We start from the raw sequence: 17,192 nt of genomic DNA, 5'->3' as shown, positions 1-17,192 counted from the left end.
GCAGTGTGTGTGGATCAGGGATTTACAGCAGTGTGTGTGGATCAGGGATTTACAGCAGTGTGTGTGAATCAGGGATTTATAGCAGTGTGTGGGGATCAGGGATTTACAGCAGTGTGTGGGGATCAGGGATTTACAGCAGTGTGTGTGGATCAGGGATTTACAGCAGTGTGTGTGGATCAGGGATTTACAGCAGTGTGTGTGGATCAGGGATTTACAGCAGTGTGTGTGGATTAGGGATTTACAGCAGTGTGTGGGGATCAGGGATTTACAGCAGTGTGTGTGGATCAGGGATTTACAGCAGTGTGTGTGGATCAGGGATTTACAGCAGTGTGTGTGGATCAGGGATTTACAGCGGTGTGTGTGGATCAGGGATTTACAGCAGTGTGTGTGGATCAGGGATTTACAGCAGTGTGTGTGGATCAGGGATTTACAGCAGTGTGTGGGGATCGGGGATTTACAGCAGTGTGTGTGGATCAGGGATTTACAGCAGTGTGTGTGGATCAGGGATTTACAGCAGTGTGTGTGGATCAGGGATTTACAGCAGTGTGTGTGGATCAGGGATTTACAGCAGTGTGTGGGGATCAGGGATTTACAGCAGTGTGTGTGGATCAGGGATTTACAGCAGTGTGTGGGGATCAGGGATTTACAGCAGTGTGTGGGGATCAAGGATTTACAGCAGTGTGTGTGGATCAGGGATTTACAGCAGTGTGTGTGGATCAGGGATTTACAGCAGTGTGTGGGGATCAGGGATTTACAGCAGTGTGTGGGGATCAGGGATTTACAGCAGTGTGTGTGGATCAGGGATGTCCTGTCGGACAGACTTTGAAATGATCACCGGCTCGCTTCTCTGGAGAAAACCAATCTTGGGGTTAGTCAGATTGTGGTGAATGTGTTGCTGGAACAATTCACCAGGTGCATATCTGTGTTACGCTGTTGCCCATGTGGGCTCCCCCTATGGACCGTTGTAAGGTATTACCTATGATGTCGCATGTTGGGGCCCGACCCTCAGACTCACCGGCCCGCAGACCCCGCAGTGTGGCAGCGTGTCTGCCGGCTCCGCCCCCCCCCCCCCCCCCCCCCCGGACGCGTCATCGGCCTCATGTTGGACGTGGGGACAGTCATCTTCCACCCCACCCAACGTGGGCGACCCACGTGCGACTGACGGGAGCCGACATCTTGGACCCAGCACCTCCGACCACGCCGGCTACCCGCAACTCCGCGTGGTCACCCTTGACCCAAACACCTCCGGAGCTCCATGATGACCGTCCGGGTAAACGGACACGAAACGCCCTGCCTCTTCGCATCCGGGAGCACCGAGAGCTTCATTCACCCAGACACGGTAAGACGCTGCTCGCTCCCGATCTTCCCGACACATCAAACCATCTCCCTCGCCTCCGGGTCGCACTCGGTGCAGGTCCGGGGGTGCACTACCACAACCCTCGCAATACAGGGCGCCGAGTACGGCAATTTTAAACTTTATGTACTCCCCGACCTCTACGCTCCTCTCCTATTGGGACTGGATTTCCAATGTAACCTTAGGAGCCTGACCCTGAAGTTCGGCGGGCCCCTACCCCCACTCACCGTATGTGGCCTTGCGACCCTAAAGGTCGACCCTCCCTCGCTCTTCGCAAACCTCACCTCCAACTGTAAACCCGTCGCCACCAGAAGCAGGCGGTGCAGCATCCAGGACAGGACTTTTATCAAGTCCGCGGTCCAGCGGCTCTGGAGGGAGGGGATCATCGAGGCCGGCAATAGCCCCTGGAGAGCCCAAGTGGTGGTCGTCAGGACCGGGGAAAAGAACCGGATGGTTGTAGACTACAGCCAGACCATAAACCAGTACACGCAACTCGATGCATACTCCTTTCCCCAGATAGCGGACATGGTGAATCAGATCGCACACTACCGCGTGTTCTCCACGGTGGATCTGAAGTCTGTGTACCACCAGCTCCCAATCCGCCCGGAGGACCGCCACTACACGGCCTTTGAGGCAGACGGCCGCCTCGTCCACTTCCTCCGGGTCCCCTTTGGCGTCACAAACAGGGTCTCGGACTTCCAAAGAATGATGGACCGAATGGTGAACCAGTGCGGGCTGCGGGACACATTTCCGTACTTGGACAACGTCGCCACCTGCGGCCACGATCAGCAGGACCACGATGCCAACCTCCAGAGATTTCTCCAAACCGCCCGAACCCTTAACCTCACTTACAACAAGGAGAAATACGTTTTCCGCACAACCAGTCTAGCCATCCTCGGCTACGTCGTGGAAAACGGGGTCCTAGAACCCGACCCCGACCGTAGGCGCCCCCTCCAGCAACTCCCCCTTCCCCACTGTCCCAAGGCCCTGAAGAGGTGCCTCGGGTTCTTTTCATATTACGCCCAGTGGATCCCCAACTATGCGGACAAGCCCGCCCACCAATCAAGGCCACCACCTTCCCACTGGCGGCTGAGGCCCTCCAGGCCTTCAGCTGCATCAAGGCGGACATCGCCAAAACTGCGATGCGCGCGGTGGACGAGTCCGTCCCCGTCCAGGTGGAGAGCGACGCCTCAGAGGTCGCCCTCGCCGCTACCCTCAATCAGGCAGGCAGGCCAGGAACAATTTCTTCACGAACCCTCACCACCTCCGAAATTCAATACTCCTCAGTCGAAAAGGAAGCCCAAGCATAGTGGAAGCCGTACGGCACTGGAGACACTACCTCGCTGGTAGGAGGTTTACCCTCGCCACTGACCAACGATCGGTTGCCTTCATGTTCGACAATACGCAGCGGGGCAAGATCAAGAATGATAAGATCTTGAGGTGGAGGATCGAACTCTCCACCTATAATTACAATATAGTGTATCGTCCTCGGAAGCTCAACGAGCCCCCAGATGCCCTGTCCCGCGGCACAGTGCGCAAGATGGTCGGCTCCGGGCTATCTACGATGACCTCTGTCACCCGGGGGTCACCCGGCTTCTCCACTACATCAAGACCCACAACCTGCCCTACTCCACCGAGGAGGTCAGAGCCATGACCAGGGACTGCCCAATCTGTGCGGAGTGCAAGCCGCACTTCTATCGACCGGATAAGGCCCACCCGGTAAAGGCATCCCGGCCCTTTGAGCGCCTCAGTATCGATTTCAAAGGGCCCCTCCCCTCCACCAACCGCAACACATACTTCCTCAACATCACTGACGAGTTCTCCCGCTTCCCCTTTGCAATCCCTTGCCCCGACATGACCGCGGCCACCGTCACCCTGTTCCATTTCCCCACGTACGGTCACAGTGACCGGGCCTCGTTGTTCATGAGCGACGAACTGATTCAGTACCTGCTCAGTAAGGGCATCGCCTCGAGCAGGACCACCAGTTATAGCCCCAGGGGAAACGGGCAGGTGGAGAGGGAGAACACGACGGTCTGGAAGACCGTCCTCCTGACCCGACAGTCTAGGAATCCCGCAGTTCCCCACTGGCAGGAGGTCCTCCCCGACGCACTCCACTCTATTAGGTCCCTACTTTGCATGGCCACAAACGAGACCCCTCATGACCGCCTATTTGTTTTCCCCAGGAAATCCACCTCCGGGGCCTCGCTTCCGTCCTGGCTGAAGACACCAGGGCCCGTCCTGCTCCGCAAACACGTCAGGAGCCATAAGTCCGACTCCCTGGTCGAGAGGGTCCAGCTCCTACACTCCAGCCCCCAGTACGCATACATCGAACACCCCGACGGCCGACAGGATACGGTCTCCCTCCGGAACCTGGCACCCGCAGGTTCCACCGCCACCGCATTTACCCCGCCCAACCTACGCTGACCAGCGCCCCTGCCCCTACATGGCACCCGCACCCGCTCCCGCCCGATCTTATCCCCTTCACCGACCCACAGGAATGAAGCTCCAGAAGACACGCTCCCGGAGCCCACGTCTGTGCCCGCACCGGCGACTTCACTACCCATGCCCACACGGATGAGTACGACGCCCGGGCCAGCTGCGATACCAGAGCTTCGGTGATCACAGCGCACAATCCGTGCGCCGGACAGGCTGAACGTATGAACCCTTCACCCCCGCCGGACTTCATTTTTTTAACAGGGGGTGAATGTGGTGAATGTATTGCTGTAACAATTCACCATGTACATATCTGTATTACGCTGTTGCCCATGTGGGCTCCACCTATGGACCATTGTAAGGTATTACCTATGATGTAGCATGTTGGGGCCTGTGCGGGCTCCGCCCCTGGCTCCACCCCTTGAGGGGAGGTATAAAGAGCAGTCGCCCTGTAGGCAGCTCCCACTAACAGATCAGTCGCAGGCAGGCACTGTTCTAGTTGATTAAAGCCACAGTTTACTTCTACTCCTGTTTCGTGTGAATTGATGGTCGCATCACAGATTCCAGCATTTTTATTCCCAGTTTTCCTGATTAAAGCAGCCAATGGGACAGTTGCCTGTTCTGCTGCCCAATACTGAACGAGCCATTGTGTAAACAGACTAATATATAAATTCGGAGCAGGGGTAAGGGTCTGGGTGCCCACACTGATATCGCTCTCTCAGCATCCTCACATGGTTTACGTGCAGTGAGGCAGGAGACATCACAGCAACTGACCGTCACCCTCACAAACTCTACACACATACAGAAAACATCACCACCCCCATCCCGCTGCCCACACTCAGGCTGCTGTCGGATCATCAGTTATTCCCAAGATTGATTTGAATTTTTAATGTTTCAGGAATTGCGGAGGATCCAGTGATCATCCTGAGTCCAAACGTGATCATTGTCCATCAGGGGGGCTCGGTGCAATTGCAATGTGCATTGGTGAATGGCAGCGTGGACAACACTAATGTCCAGTGGAAAAAGTACAACCAGGACCTGGGCATCAGTGAGAAATTTCAATCTTCCACAGATCCCAAATACAACAGTTACATTCTCACCATCCGGAATGTGCAGAAAAATGATGCTGGAAACTACAATTGTGAAATTACAACAAAATCTCAAACCATCCGTGGAAATACAATTCAGATAGATGTACGAGGTAAATATACTTTTCTCAATGACACGCTGAGATTCAATTATGAGAGTGTGAGTGACCGTGAGAGAGTGAGTGTGAGAGAGAATGAGTGAGAGAGAGTGTGTGTGTGCCCGTGAAAGTGAGTGAGAGAGACTGAGTGAGAGAGAGTGTGAGTGTGATTGTGAGAGAGTGAGTGTGGGAGTCAATGAGTGTGATTGTGAGAGAGTGAGTGTGAGAGAGAATAAGTGAGAGAGTGTAGGTGTGACTGTGAGAGAGTGAGTGTGAGAGAGAATGAGTGAGCGAGAGTGTGAATGTGACAGAGAGTGAGTGTGAGAGAGAATGAGAGAGAGAGTGTGAGTGTGACATTGAGAGAGTGAGTGCGAGCAAATGAGTGAGAGAGTGTGAGTGTGACATTGAGAGAGTGAGTGTGAGAGAGAATGAGTGAGAGAGAGTGAGTGTGACTCTGAGAGTGAGTGTGAGAGAGAACGAGTGAGAGAGAGTAAGTGTGACTCTCTGTGAGAGTGAGTGTGAGAGAGAGTGAGTGAGAGAGAGTGAGTGTGACTGTTTGTGAGAGAGTGAGTGTGAGAGAGAGTGAGTGAGAGTGAGTGTGAGTGTGACTGAGAGAGTGAGTGTGAGAGAATGAGTGAAAAAGAATGTGAGTGACTGTGAGAGAGTGTGAGTGTGACTGTCTGCGTGTGAGTGAGAGAGAATGAGTGAGAGAGAATGAGTGAGAGTGTGGCTGTGAGAGAGTGAGTGTGAGAGAATGAGTGCGAGAGAGTGAGTGTGACTCTGTGAGAGTGAGTGTGAGAGAGAACGAGTGAGAGAAAGTGTGACTCTCTGTGAGAGTGATTGTGAGAGAGAACGAGTGAGAGAGTGAGTGTGACTGTTTGTGAGAGAGTGAGTGTGAGAGAGAGTGAGTGAGTGAGTGTGAGTGTGACTGTTTGTGAGAGAGTGAGTGTGAGAGAATGAGTGAAAAAGAATGTGAGTGACTGTGAGAGAGTGTGAGTGTGACTGTCTGCGCGTGAGTGAGAGAATGAGTGAAAGAGAGTGTGGCTGTGAGAGAGTGAGTGTGAGAGAGAATGAGTGCGAGAGAATGTTACTGTGTGTGAGAGTGTGAGTGTGAGAGAGAATGAGTGCGAGAGAATGTTACTGTGTGTGAGAGTGAGTGTGAGAGAGACTGAGTGAGAGAGAGTGTGAGTGTGACAGTGAGAGAGTGAGTGTGAGAGAGAATGAGTGAGAGAGAGTGTGTGTGTGCCCGTGAGAGAGTGAGTGTGGGAGACAATGAGTGTGATTGTGAGAGAGTGAGTGTGAGAGAGAATAAATGAGAGAGAGTGTAGGTGTGAGAGAGTGTGACTGTTTTTGAGAGAGTGAGTGTGAGAGAGAATGAGTGAAAAAGAATGTGAGAGTGACTGTGAGAGAGTGTGAGTGTGACTGTGAGAGAGTGAGTGAGAGAGAATGAAAGAGAGAGTGTGAGTGTGACATTGAGAGAGTGAGTGTGAGAGAGAATGAGTGAGAGAGTGAGTGTGACTCTGTGAGAGTGAGTGTGGGAGAGAACGAGTGAGAGAGAGTAAGTGTGACTCTCTGTGAGAGTGACTGAGAGAGAACGAGTGAGAGAGAGTGAGTGTGACTGTTTGTGAGAGAGTGAGTGTGAGAGAGAGTGAGTGAGTGAGTGTGAGTGTGACTGTTTGTGAGAGAGTGAGTGTGAGAGAATGAGTGAAAAAGAATGTGAGTGACTGTGAGAGAGTGTGAGTGTGACTGTCTGCGCGTGAGTGAGAGAGAATGAGTGAAAGAGAATGTGGCTGTGAGAGAGTGAGTGTGAGAGAGCATGAGTGCGAGAGAATGTTAGTGTGTGAGAGTGTGAGTGTGAGAGAGAATGAGTGCGAGAGAATGTTACTGTGTGTGAGAGAGTGAGTGTGAGAGAGACTGAGTGAGAGAGAGTGTGAGTGTGACAGTGAGAGAGTGAGTGTGAGAGAGAATGAGTGCGAGAGAATGTTACTGTGTGTGAGAGTGTGAGTGTGAGAGAGAATGAGTGCGAGAGAATGTTATTGTGTGTGAGAGTGAGTGTGAGAGAGACTGAGTGAGATAGAGTGTGTGTGTGCCCGTGAGAGAGTGAGTGTGGGAGACAATGAGTGTGATTGTGAGAGAGTGAGTGTGAGAGAGAATAAATGAGAGAGAGTGTAGGTGTGAGAGAGTGTGACTGTTTTTGAGAGAGTGAGTGTGAGAGAGAATGAGTGAAAAAGAATGTGAGAGTGACTGTGAGAGAGTGTGAGTGTGACTGTGAGAGAGTGAGTGTGAGAGAGAATGAAAGAGAGAGAGTGAGTGTGACTGTTTGTGAGAGTGAGTGTGAGAGTGAGTGAGTGAGAGTGAGTGTGAGTGTGACTGTTTGTGAGAGAATGAGTGAAAAAGAATGTGAGTGACTGTGAGAGAGTGAGTGTGAGAGAGAATGAGTGCGAGAGAATGTTACTGTGTGTGAGAGAGTGAGTGTGAGAGAAAATGAGTGCAAGAGAATGTGTGTTATTGTTTGTGAGAGTGAGTGTTAGAGAATGAGTGAGTGTGAGGTTTGTGAGCGTGAGTGTGTGAGTGTGAGCGTCAGGGGTAGACTTTCCCCCCTGTTTTGGGCGGGCGGGATTGGCGGAGGAGGAGATCCCAAAATGTATTTTCCACTGACGGGATTTCCCCCACTCGGTTGTGTGTGAGAGTGTGAGAGAGAATGAGTGAGAGAGAGTGTGCGTGTGACAATGAGTGTGAGAGAGTGAGTGTGAGAGAGAGTGAGTGTGAGTGTTACTGTTTGTGAGAGTGAGTGTGAGAGAGAATGAGTGCGAGTGAGTGTGAGGTTTGTGAGTGTGAGTGTGTGAGTGTGAGGGTCAGGGGTAGACATTCCCCCCCCTGTTTCTGGGGGGCGGGATTGGCGGAGGAGATGGGGAGTCGGCGGAGATCCCCAAATGTCTTTTCCACTGACGGGATTTCCCCCACTCGGTTGTCCCCGCCTCCTGCTCGTGATGTAACGGGAACCCTGACATGTAATGACGGGAACTACATTGAAATACATGACCATATCATTAGTGGGCCTTCAGGTCCAGGTACGTTCAAACAGAGTTTGGGGTCTCTGACTCCACCCCCAACTCGGGCAGCGAATTCCAGTCTCCCTCTCCCCTCGGCGTAAAAAAGTTCTTCCTCACGACCCCTCTACACCTTCTATCTTCTTTCTCTTTTGTTTTCTTTTTTGTTTACTTTTTAAGTACTAATTTAGTACCTCTGCCATACCCTCTGCTTCAGTGAGCAGTTTACCCTGCTTGTCCCGATAGGCCCCACTCGATCCTGCACTAATCTTTTACCATTAATATGTTTGAAGAACATTTTGCTCTCTGTTTCAGCACAACCTGCAACCCTTTCCTCTGCTTCATCTTCGCCTTCCTTATTCCAGCCTTAGCCTCGCTCCTGTATTTGAGATACTCTTCCTGATTTCTGTTGCTATTATTATTCTGGCATTATATGCCTCTTTTTTCTTCCGTATTTTATCATCAATATCTTTAATCACGAGGGCGGTACACTGGAGCAGTGGTTAGCACTGTTGCCTTATAGCACCGAGGTCCCAGGTTCGATCCCGGCCCCAGGTCACTGTCCGTGTGGAGTTTGCACATTCTCCCGGTGTCTGTGTGGGTCTCACCCCCACAACCCAAGAAGATAAGCAGGGTAGGAAAATGTTCTCATAATTAGCAAAAAAAAAGAATTGGGTACTCTAAATTTTTTTTAAATGTCCTTAGTCATCCAGGGTACTCGATCTTTGGACACCCTGTATTTATTTCTCATGGGTACGTACCTAGCTTGCACCCTATTCATCTCTCCTTTAAAGTCTCCCAATTTTCATTCAATGTTCTATCCACTAAAATGCATTTCCAATCGACCTGCTCCACTTCAACTTTTGGACCCTAAAATCCGCCTTTTCCAGTCTGGGATCTTAATCCGTGACTGATTTTTATCCTTTTCCAACTTAATATTGAATCGTATTATATTATGATTGCTATTTCCCAATTGCTCCCCCAGTCTGACATTCTCCACCTGCCCTGCCTCATTCCCTGGGACCAGTTCCAGCACAGCTTGCTTCCTGGTAGGACTGGAAATGTACTGTTCCAGAAAGTTCTCCGGCACATACGGCAGGAATTTCCCCCCCTCCATGCCCGACACTCTACCCATTTCCCAGCCTACCTTAGGGTAATCCCCAACTATCACAACCCTACTTGTCCTGCAGGTTCCCATAATCTGCCTACAAATTCTCTCTTCCACTTCCTCCCCACTATTTGTTGGTCTGTAGTAAATACCCAACACGCTCTCTGCTCCCTTCCTGGTTCGCACCAATAACCATATCGATTCTAATTCAGGAACCGCATCTCGTCCAAGAGCACTGATACTACCTTTGACCAAGATTTCACCACTTCCCCCCTTTTTACCCACCCTGTTCCGACTAAAAACCACATAACCGGGATGTTCAGTATCCAGTCCTGTTCTGGTCTGAGCCATGTTTCTGTCAATGCGACTCTGTCAGATCCCCCAGAACAATATCTGCTTCCAGTAGCCCAGTGCTGTTCACTAGACTCCGTGTATTTACACACAATGTAACCCCGCCCTTACCTCTTTCTTGCCCTTTGGGAGACAACTATTTATTTGTTCACTGTCAACACTCAAACCCTCTCTCATTTCCTTTTCTCTATTCCCCATCTCTCTTTTGCCCTCACTGCTACTTCTAGAACTGGGCCCATTAGTTAACCCCCCCCCCCCACTGATTTACAAGTTTAAATCCACCCCCACTGCACTATTTACCCTCTCCGCCAGGGGATTGGTTCCATTTCGGGTCAGATGAAGCCCATCTCGTCTAAACAGCTTTCTCCCGTCCCAAACCCTGATCCCAGTCACCCAAAATCTAAACCCCTCCCTTCAACACCATCCCTCAAGCCACGCATTTACCTTCCTGATCTGCCTTTGTCTAAATGGTGGAGCTCGGAGCGCAGGTAGTATTTCTGAGATTACCACCCTGGTGGCCTCGCGTTCCAACCTACTCCCTAACTCCTGAAACTGGGCCTGCAAAACCTCAAAACTGTCCCTCCCCATGTTGTTGGTTCCCACATGAACCACAGCCTCTGGTTGTTCACCCTCCCTTTCCAGAGGTTTGTCCAGCCGATCCATTATGTCCAAAACCCTGTCACCCGGGAGGCAACTGACCAAACGGGACTCACGATCTCGGCTGCAAACTGGACTGTCTATCCCTCGAAATATTGAGTCGCCCACTACTACCACCTTTCTAACCTGCCTACCAGACTTCCTCTCCTTTCTCAGAGTAACCTCAGGCACCACGGTACTATGGTATTCCCGCGAGTCATCCATGCCTGATGCGGTCGGTATCTTAGTCTTTCTTTTATTTAGTTAATTAACTTAAAAGTTACTGTTTGGTTTAGAAGAAGGTGAATTTTCAATCAGCTTTAAACAGGCTTCTACTTGTAGGCACTTGCAGCTGGAGCTTGTTAATTAGTTAATTGGATTAGGCCAGTTTTTCAGAGGCTAGATTCACAGTATAAAAGTGATCCCCTACAGTGCAGACTTTGTTTGCACTGAGTGCTGAATTTGGTGCTTTTTGAGTGCGATAGTGAGAGTTTGGTGACCGAGGGAGTGCTGAATTTGGTGCATTTGAGTGCGATAGTGAGAGTTTGGTGACCGAGGGAGTGCTGAATTTGGTGCATTTGAGTGCGATAGTGAGAGTTTGGTGACCGAGGGAGTTAGGTGAGGAGGGAGTAAGGTGCTCCTTTCATTTTGTTTGCGACATTTCCGCAAAGAGTGCGAAGAGAGCCAGGAGTTTACAGGAAGTGTAGCTGACTGGGAGCAGAGTCGGAGGGCGGAGATCTAGTTAGTCCACACAGCAGATATATTCTGTAAGGTAAGAGGGGATGGAGGCTAGGCCAGTTACATGCTCCTCCTGTAGGATGTGGGTGGTGAGGGATACCACCGGTGTCCCCACTGACTATACCTGCGGGAAGTGCACCCAACTTCAGCTCCTCAAAGACCGTGTTAGGGAACTGGAGCTGAAGCTCGATGAACTTCGGATCATCCGGGAGGCAGAGGGGGTGATTGAGAAGAGTTACAGGGAGGTAACCACACCCAAGGTACAGGACAAGAATAGCTGGGTTACAGTCAGGGGGAAAAAAACAAACAGGCAGACAGTGCAGGGATCCCTCGTGGCCGTTCCCCTTCAAAACAAGTATACCGTTTTGGATGCTGTTGGGGGGGATGACCTACCGGGGGAAGGCCCTAGCGGCCAGGTCTCTGGCACTGAGTCTGGCTCTGGGGCTCAGAAGGGAAGGGGGGAGAATAGAAAAGCAATAGTTGTAGGAGATTCAATGGTTAGGGGAATAGATAGGAGATTCTGTGGTCGCGAGCGAGACTCCCGGAAGGTATGTTGCCTCCCGGGTGCCAGGGCCAGGGATGTCTCGGATCGTGTCTTCAGGATCCTTAAGGGGGAGGGGGAGCAGCCAGAAGTCGTGGTGCACATTGGTACCAACGACATAGGTAGGAAAAGGGGTGTGGAGGTAATAAACAAGTTTAGGGAGTTAGGCTGGAAGTTGAGAGCCAGGACAGACAGAGTTGTCATCTCTGGTTTGTTGCCGGTGCCACGTGATAGCGAGGCTAGGAATAGGGAGAGAGTGCAGTTGAACACGTGGCTGCAGGAATGGTGTAGGAGGGAGGGCTTCAGGTATTTGGATAATTGGAGCGCATTCTGGGGAAGGTGGGACCTGTACAAGCAGGACGGGTTGCATCTGAACCAGAGGGGCACCAATATCCTGGGAGGGAGGTTTGCTAGTACTCTTCGGGAGGGTTTAAACTAATTTGGCAGGGGAATGGGAACCGGATTTGTAGTCCAGCAACTAAGGTAGCCGATATTCAGGACGCCAAAGCATGTAATGAGGCAGTGGGGAAGGGAACACTGACAAAGGAGAGTATTTGCAGGCACGGAGATGGGTTGAAGTGTGTATACTTCAACGCAAGAAGCATCAGGAATAAGGTGGGTGAACTTAAGGCATGGATCGGTACTTGGGACTACGATGTGGTGGCCATCACGGAAACTTGGATAGAAGAGGGACAGAAATGGTTGTTGGAGGTCCCTGGTTATAGATGTTTCAATAAGATTAGGGAGGGTGGTAAAAGAGGTGGGGGGGTGGCATTATTAATTAGAGATAGTATAACAGCTGCAGAAAGGCAGTTCGAGGAGTATCACCCTATTGAGGTAGTATGGGTTGAAGTCAGAAATAGGAAAGGAGCAGTCACCTTGTTAGGAGTTTTCTATAGGCCCCCCAATAGTAGCAGAGATGTGGAGGAACAGATTGGGAAACAGATTTTGGAAAGGTGCACAAGTCATAGGGTAGTAGTCATGGGCGACTTTAACTTCCCAAATATTGAGTGGAAACTCTTTAGATCAAATAGTTTGGATGGGGTGGTGTTTGTGCAGTGTGTCCAGGAAGCTTTTCTAACACAGTATGTAGACTGTCCAACCAGAGGAGGGGCAATATTGGATTTAGTACTGGGTAATGAACCAGGGCAAGTGATAGATTTGTTAGTGGGGGAGCATTTTGGAGATAGTGACCACAATTCTGTGACTTTCACTTTAGTAATGGAGAGGGATAGGTACGTGCAACAGGGCAAGGTTTACAATTGGGGGAAGGGTAAATACGATGTTGTCAGACAAGAATTGAAGTGCATAAGTTGGGAACATAGGCTGGCAGGGAAGGACACAAGTGAAATGTGGAACTTGTTCAAGGAACAGGTGCTACGTGTCCTTGATATGTATGTCCCTGTCAGGCAGGGAAGAGATGGTCGAGTGAGGGAACCATGGTTGACAAGAGAGGTTGAATGTCTTGTTAAGAGGAAAAAGGTGACTTATGTCAGGCTGAGGAAACAAGGTTCAGACAGGGCATTGGAGGGATACAAGATAGCCAGGAGGGAACTGAAGAAAGGGATTAGGAGAGCTAAGAGAGGGCATGAACAATCTTTGGCGGGTAGGATCAAGGAAAACCCCAAGGCCTTTTACACATATGTGAGAAATATGAGAATGACTAGAGCGAGGGTAGGTCCGATCAAGGACAGTAGCGGGAGATTGTGTATTGAGTCTGAAGAGATAGGCGAGGTCTTGAATGAGTACTTTTCTTCTGTATTTACAAATGAGAGGGACGATATTGTTGGAGAGGACAGTGTGAAACAGATTGGTAAGCTCGAGGAAATACTTGTTAGGAAGGAAGATGTGTTGGGCATTTTGAAAAACTTGAGGATAGACAAGTCCCCCGGGCCTGACGGGATATATCCAAGGATTCTATGGGAAGCAAGAGATGAAATTGCAGAGCCGTTGGCAATGATCTTTTCGTCCTCACTGTCAACAGGGGTGGTACCAGGGGATTGGAGAGTGGCGAATGTCGTGCCCCTGTTCAAAAAAGGAACTAGGGATAACCCTGGGAATTACAGACCAGTTAGTCTTACTTCGGTGGTAGGCAAAGTAATGGAAAGGGTACTGAATGATAGGATTTCTGAGCATCTGGAAAGACACTGCTTGATTCGGGATAGTCAGCACGGATTTGTGAGGGGTAGGTCTTGCCTTACAAATCTTATTGAATTCTTTGAGGAGGTGACCAAGCATGTGGATGAAGGTAAAGCAGTGGATGTAGTGTACATGGATTTTAGTAAGGCATTTGATAAAGTTCCCCATGGTAGGCTTCTGCACAAAGTAAGGAGGCATGGGATAGTGGGAAATTTGGCCAGTTGGATAACGAACTGGCTAACCGATAGAAGTCAGAGAGTGGTGGTGGATGGCAAATATTCAGCCTGGATCCCAGTTACCAGTGGTGTACCGCAGGGATCAGTTCTGGGTCCTCTGCTGTTTGTGATTTTCATTAATGACTTGGATGAGGGAGTTGAAGGGTGGGTCAGTAAATTTGCAGACGATACGAAGATTGGTGGAGTTGTGGATAGTAAGGAGGGCTGTTGTCGGCTGCAAAGAGACATAGATAGGATGCAGAGCTGGGCTGAGAAGTGGCAGATGGAGTTTAACCCTGAAAAGTGTGAGGTTGTCCATTTTGGAAGGACAAATATGAATGCGGAATACAGGGTTAACGGTAGAGTTCTTGGCATTGTGGAGGAGCAGAGAGACCTTGGGGTCTATGTTCATACATCTTTGAAAGTTGCCACTCAAGTGGATAGAGCTGTGAAGAAGGCCTATGGTGTGCTCGCGTTCATTAACAGAGGGATTGAATTTAAGAGCCGTGAGGTGATGATGCAGCTGTACAAAACTTTGGTAAGGCCACATTTGGAGTACTGTGTACAGTTCTGGTCGCCTCATTTTAGGAAGGATGTGGAAGCTCTGGAAAAGGTGCAAAGAAGATTTACCAGGATGTTGCCTGGAATGGAGAGTAGGTCTTACGAGGAAAGGTTGAGGGTGCTAGGCCTTTTCTCATTAGAGCGGAGAAGGATGAGGGGCGACTTGATAGAGATTTATAAGATGATCAGGGGAATAGATAGAGTAGACAGTCAGAGACTTTTTCCCCAGGTGGAACACACCATTACAAGGGGACATAAATTTAAGGTGAAAGGTGGAAGATATAGGAGGGATATCAGAGGTAGGTTCTTTACCCAGAGAGTAGTGGGGGCATGGAATGCACTGCCTGTGGAAGTAGTTGAGTCGGAAACATTAGTGACCTTCAAGCAGCTGTTGGATAGGTACATGGATTACGGGAAAATGATATAGTGTAGATTTATTTGTTCTTAAGGGCAGCACGGTAGCATTGTGGATAGCACAATTGCTTCACAGATCCATGGTCCCAGGTTCGATTTCGGCTTGGGTCATTGTCTGTGCGGAGTCTGCACGTCCTCCCCGTGTCTGCGTGGGTTTCCTCCGGGTGCTCCGGTTTCCTCCCACAGTCCAAAGATGTGCGGGTTAGGTGAATTGGCCAATGATAAATTGCCCTTAATGTCCAAATTGCCCTTGGTGTTGGGTGGAGGTGTTGAGTTTGGGTAGGGTGCTCTTTCCAAGAGCTGGTGCAGACTCAGGGGGCCGAATGGCCTCCTTCTGCACTGTAGATTCAATGATAATCTATGATTAATCTAGGACAAAGGTTCGGCACAACATCGTGGGCCGAAGGGCCTGTTCTGTGCTGTATTTTCTATGTATCCCACCCCTTCCCTGAAGTGTTGCCGCGTCAGAAGCTCAGAATCCAGCTCATCAACTCAGAGTTGAAGTTCCTCAAGAAACCAACATTCACTACAGACGTGCTCACTGGGAACCACGATGGCGTCCACCAGTTCCCACATCATGCAGGAACAACACATCACTTGACACTCCATCTCTATTTTATTAAATGTGTTTAATTTATTTAGCATGAAAAGGGCCACAGAGATTTCCCTGTCATGGGAGAGCGCGGAATGGGAGTCCTGGAGGTCCAGGGTGTGTCCGAGATGGAGGTAAATAAACACGCCCCCATCAGGTGAGTGGCGCCCTCTAAGAACAGCACCTCTGGGCCGCAGTCCTTGCCCGAGCAACGTCAGGACCAGGCCCATTGGCCAAGGGCAGCTACAGCCAGGTGAGACTCCATTCCCTGAACCCCTGGACGGGGGCGCACAGAGGTGCTGCACCTGTGGTCGGAGAAACCGCAGGGACCAGGAACCCCAAACCAGCCAAGAACGCTTAGCCAGGTCGAGGGACTTCCCCACCTTGAGCCAGGGCTTTCAACCTGGCTCAGCCCGATGAGTGCATGTCGGTAAACCTCATCGCCGTGCCGCAGCCTGCCCCCACCACACAAACAGGAGCAGGAGGAGACCATTCGGCCCTTCGAGCCCATTCATTCTGATCATGGCTGATCATAATATATCATTGGTACCAATTCAATAGCCTGATCCCGCTTTACCCCCCGGATCCTGTGATCCCCTTCACCCTCAGTACAATATCTAACTGCTTCTTGAAACAATACAATGTTTCGGCCTCAACTACTTCCTGTGGGAGTGAATTCCACAGGCCGACCACTCTCTGGGTGAAGAAATGTCTCCTCATCTCAGTCCCAAATCGTCGACCCCAATTCATCTGAACTCCAGCGAATACAATCCTAACCAATTCATTCTCTCCTCATGCGTCCAAAGTGCTTTGTGGTCAAAGTGCCTTGTGGTCAAAGTGCCTTGTGGTCAAAGTGCCTTGTGGCCAGAGTGCCTTGTGGTCAGAGTGCCTTGTGGTCAAAGCGCCTTGTGGTCAAAGTACCTTGTGGTCAGAGTGCTTTGTGGTCAGAGTGCCTTGTGGTCAAAGTGCCTTGTGGTCAAAGTGCCTTGTGGTCAAAGTATCTTGTGGTCAGAGTGCCTTGTGGTCAAAGTGCCTTGTGGTCAAAGTGCCTTGTGGTCAGAGTACCTTGTGGTCAGAGTGCCTTGTGGTCAGAGTGCCTTGTGGTCAAAGTACCTTGTGGTCAAAGTGCCTGGTGGTCAAATTACCTTGTGGTCAAAGTACCTTGTGGTCAGAGTGCCTTGTGGTCAGAGTACCTTCTGGTCAAAGTGCCTTGTGGTCAAATTACCTTGTGGTCAAAGTACCTTGTGGTCAAAGTACCTTGTGGTCAGAGTGCCTTGTGGTCAGAGTACCTTCTGGTCAAAGTAACTTTTGGTCAAAGTGCCTTGTGGTCAAAGTACCTTCTGGTCAAAGTGCCTTGTGGTCAAATTACCTTGTGGTCAAAGTGCCTTGTGGTCAAATTACCTTGTGGTCAAAGTACCTTGTGGTGAGAGTGACTTGTGGTCAAAGTACCTTGTGGTCAGAGTACCTTGTGGTCAAAGTGCCTTGTGGTCAGAGTGCCTTGTTGCCAAAGTACCTTGTGGTCAAAGTGCCTTGTGGTCAGAATGCCTTGTGGCCAAAGTACCTTGTGGTCAGAGTACCTTGTAGTCAAAGTGCCTTGTGGTCAGAGTGCCTTGTTGCCAAAGTACCTTGCGGTCAGAGTGCCTTGTGGTCAGAATGCCTTGTGGCCAAAGTACCTTGTGGTCAGAGTACCTTGTGGTCAAAGTGCCTTGTGGTCAGAGTGCCTTGATGTCAGAGTGCCTTGTGGTCAGAGTGCCTTGTGGTCAGAGTGCCTTGTGGTCAAAGTGCCTTGTGGTCAGAGTGCCTTGTGGTGAGAGTGACTTGTGGTCAAAGTGCCTTGTGGTCAAAGTACCTTGTGGTCAAAGTACCTTGTGGTC

The 17,192-nt window shown here is 50.3% G+C and overlaps 1 protein-coding gene across 1 annotated transcript in view; it reads left to right on the top strand.

Annotated features, from left to right (window-relative positions):
- The window catches only part of LOC140412292 (junctional adhesion molecule C-like), a 158,153-nt gene that overhangs the window by 33,305 nt on the left and 107,656 nt on the right, over positions 1–17,192 (top strand). Inside the window, exon 2 of the mRNA XM_072500816.1 lies at positions 4,686–4,988. Within this exon, the coding sequence (XP_072356917.1) occupies positions 4,686–4,988 (303 nt within the window). The remainder of the gene's footprint in view (positions 1–4,685; positions 4,989–17,192) is intronic.

The sequence above is a fragment of the Scyliorhinus torazame genome, chromosome 1 (genome assembly GCF_047496885.1).
Source record: "Scyliorhinus torazame isolate Kashiwa2021f chromosome 1, sScyTor2.1, whole genome shotgun sequence".
NCBI lineage: Eukaryota > Metazoa > Chordata > Chondrichthyes > Carcharhiniformes > Scyliorhinidae > Scyliorhinus > Scyliorhinus torazame.
The sequence above is the reverse complement of the archived record's forward strand: the minus strand, read 5'-3'. Positions and strand labels throughout refer to the sequence as shown.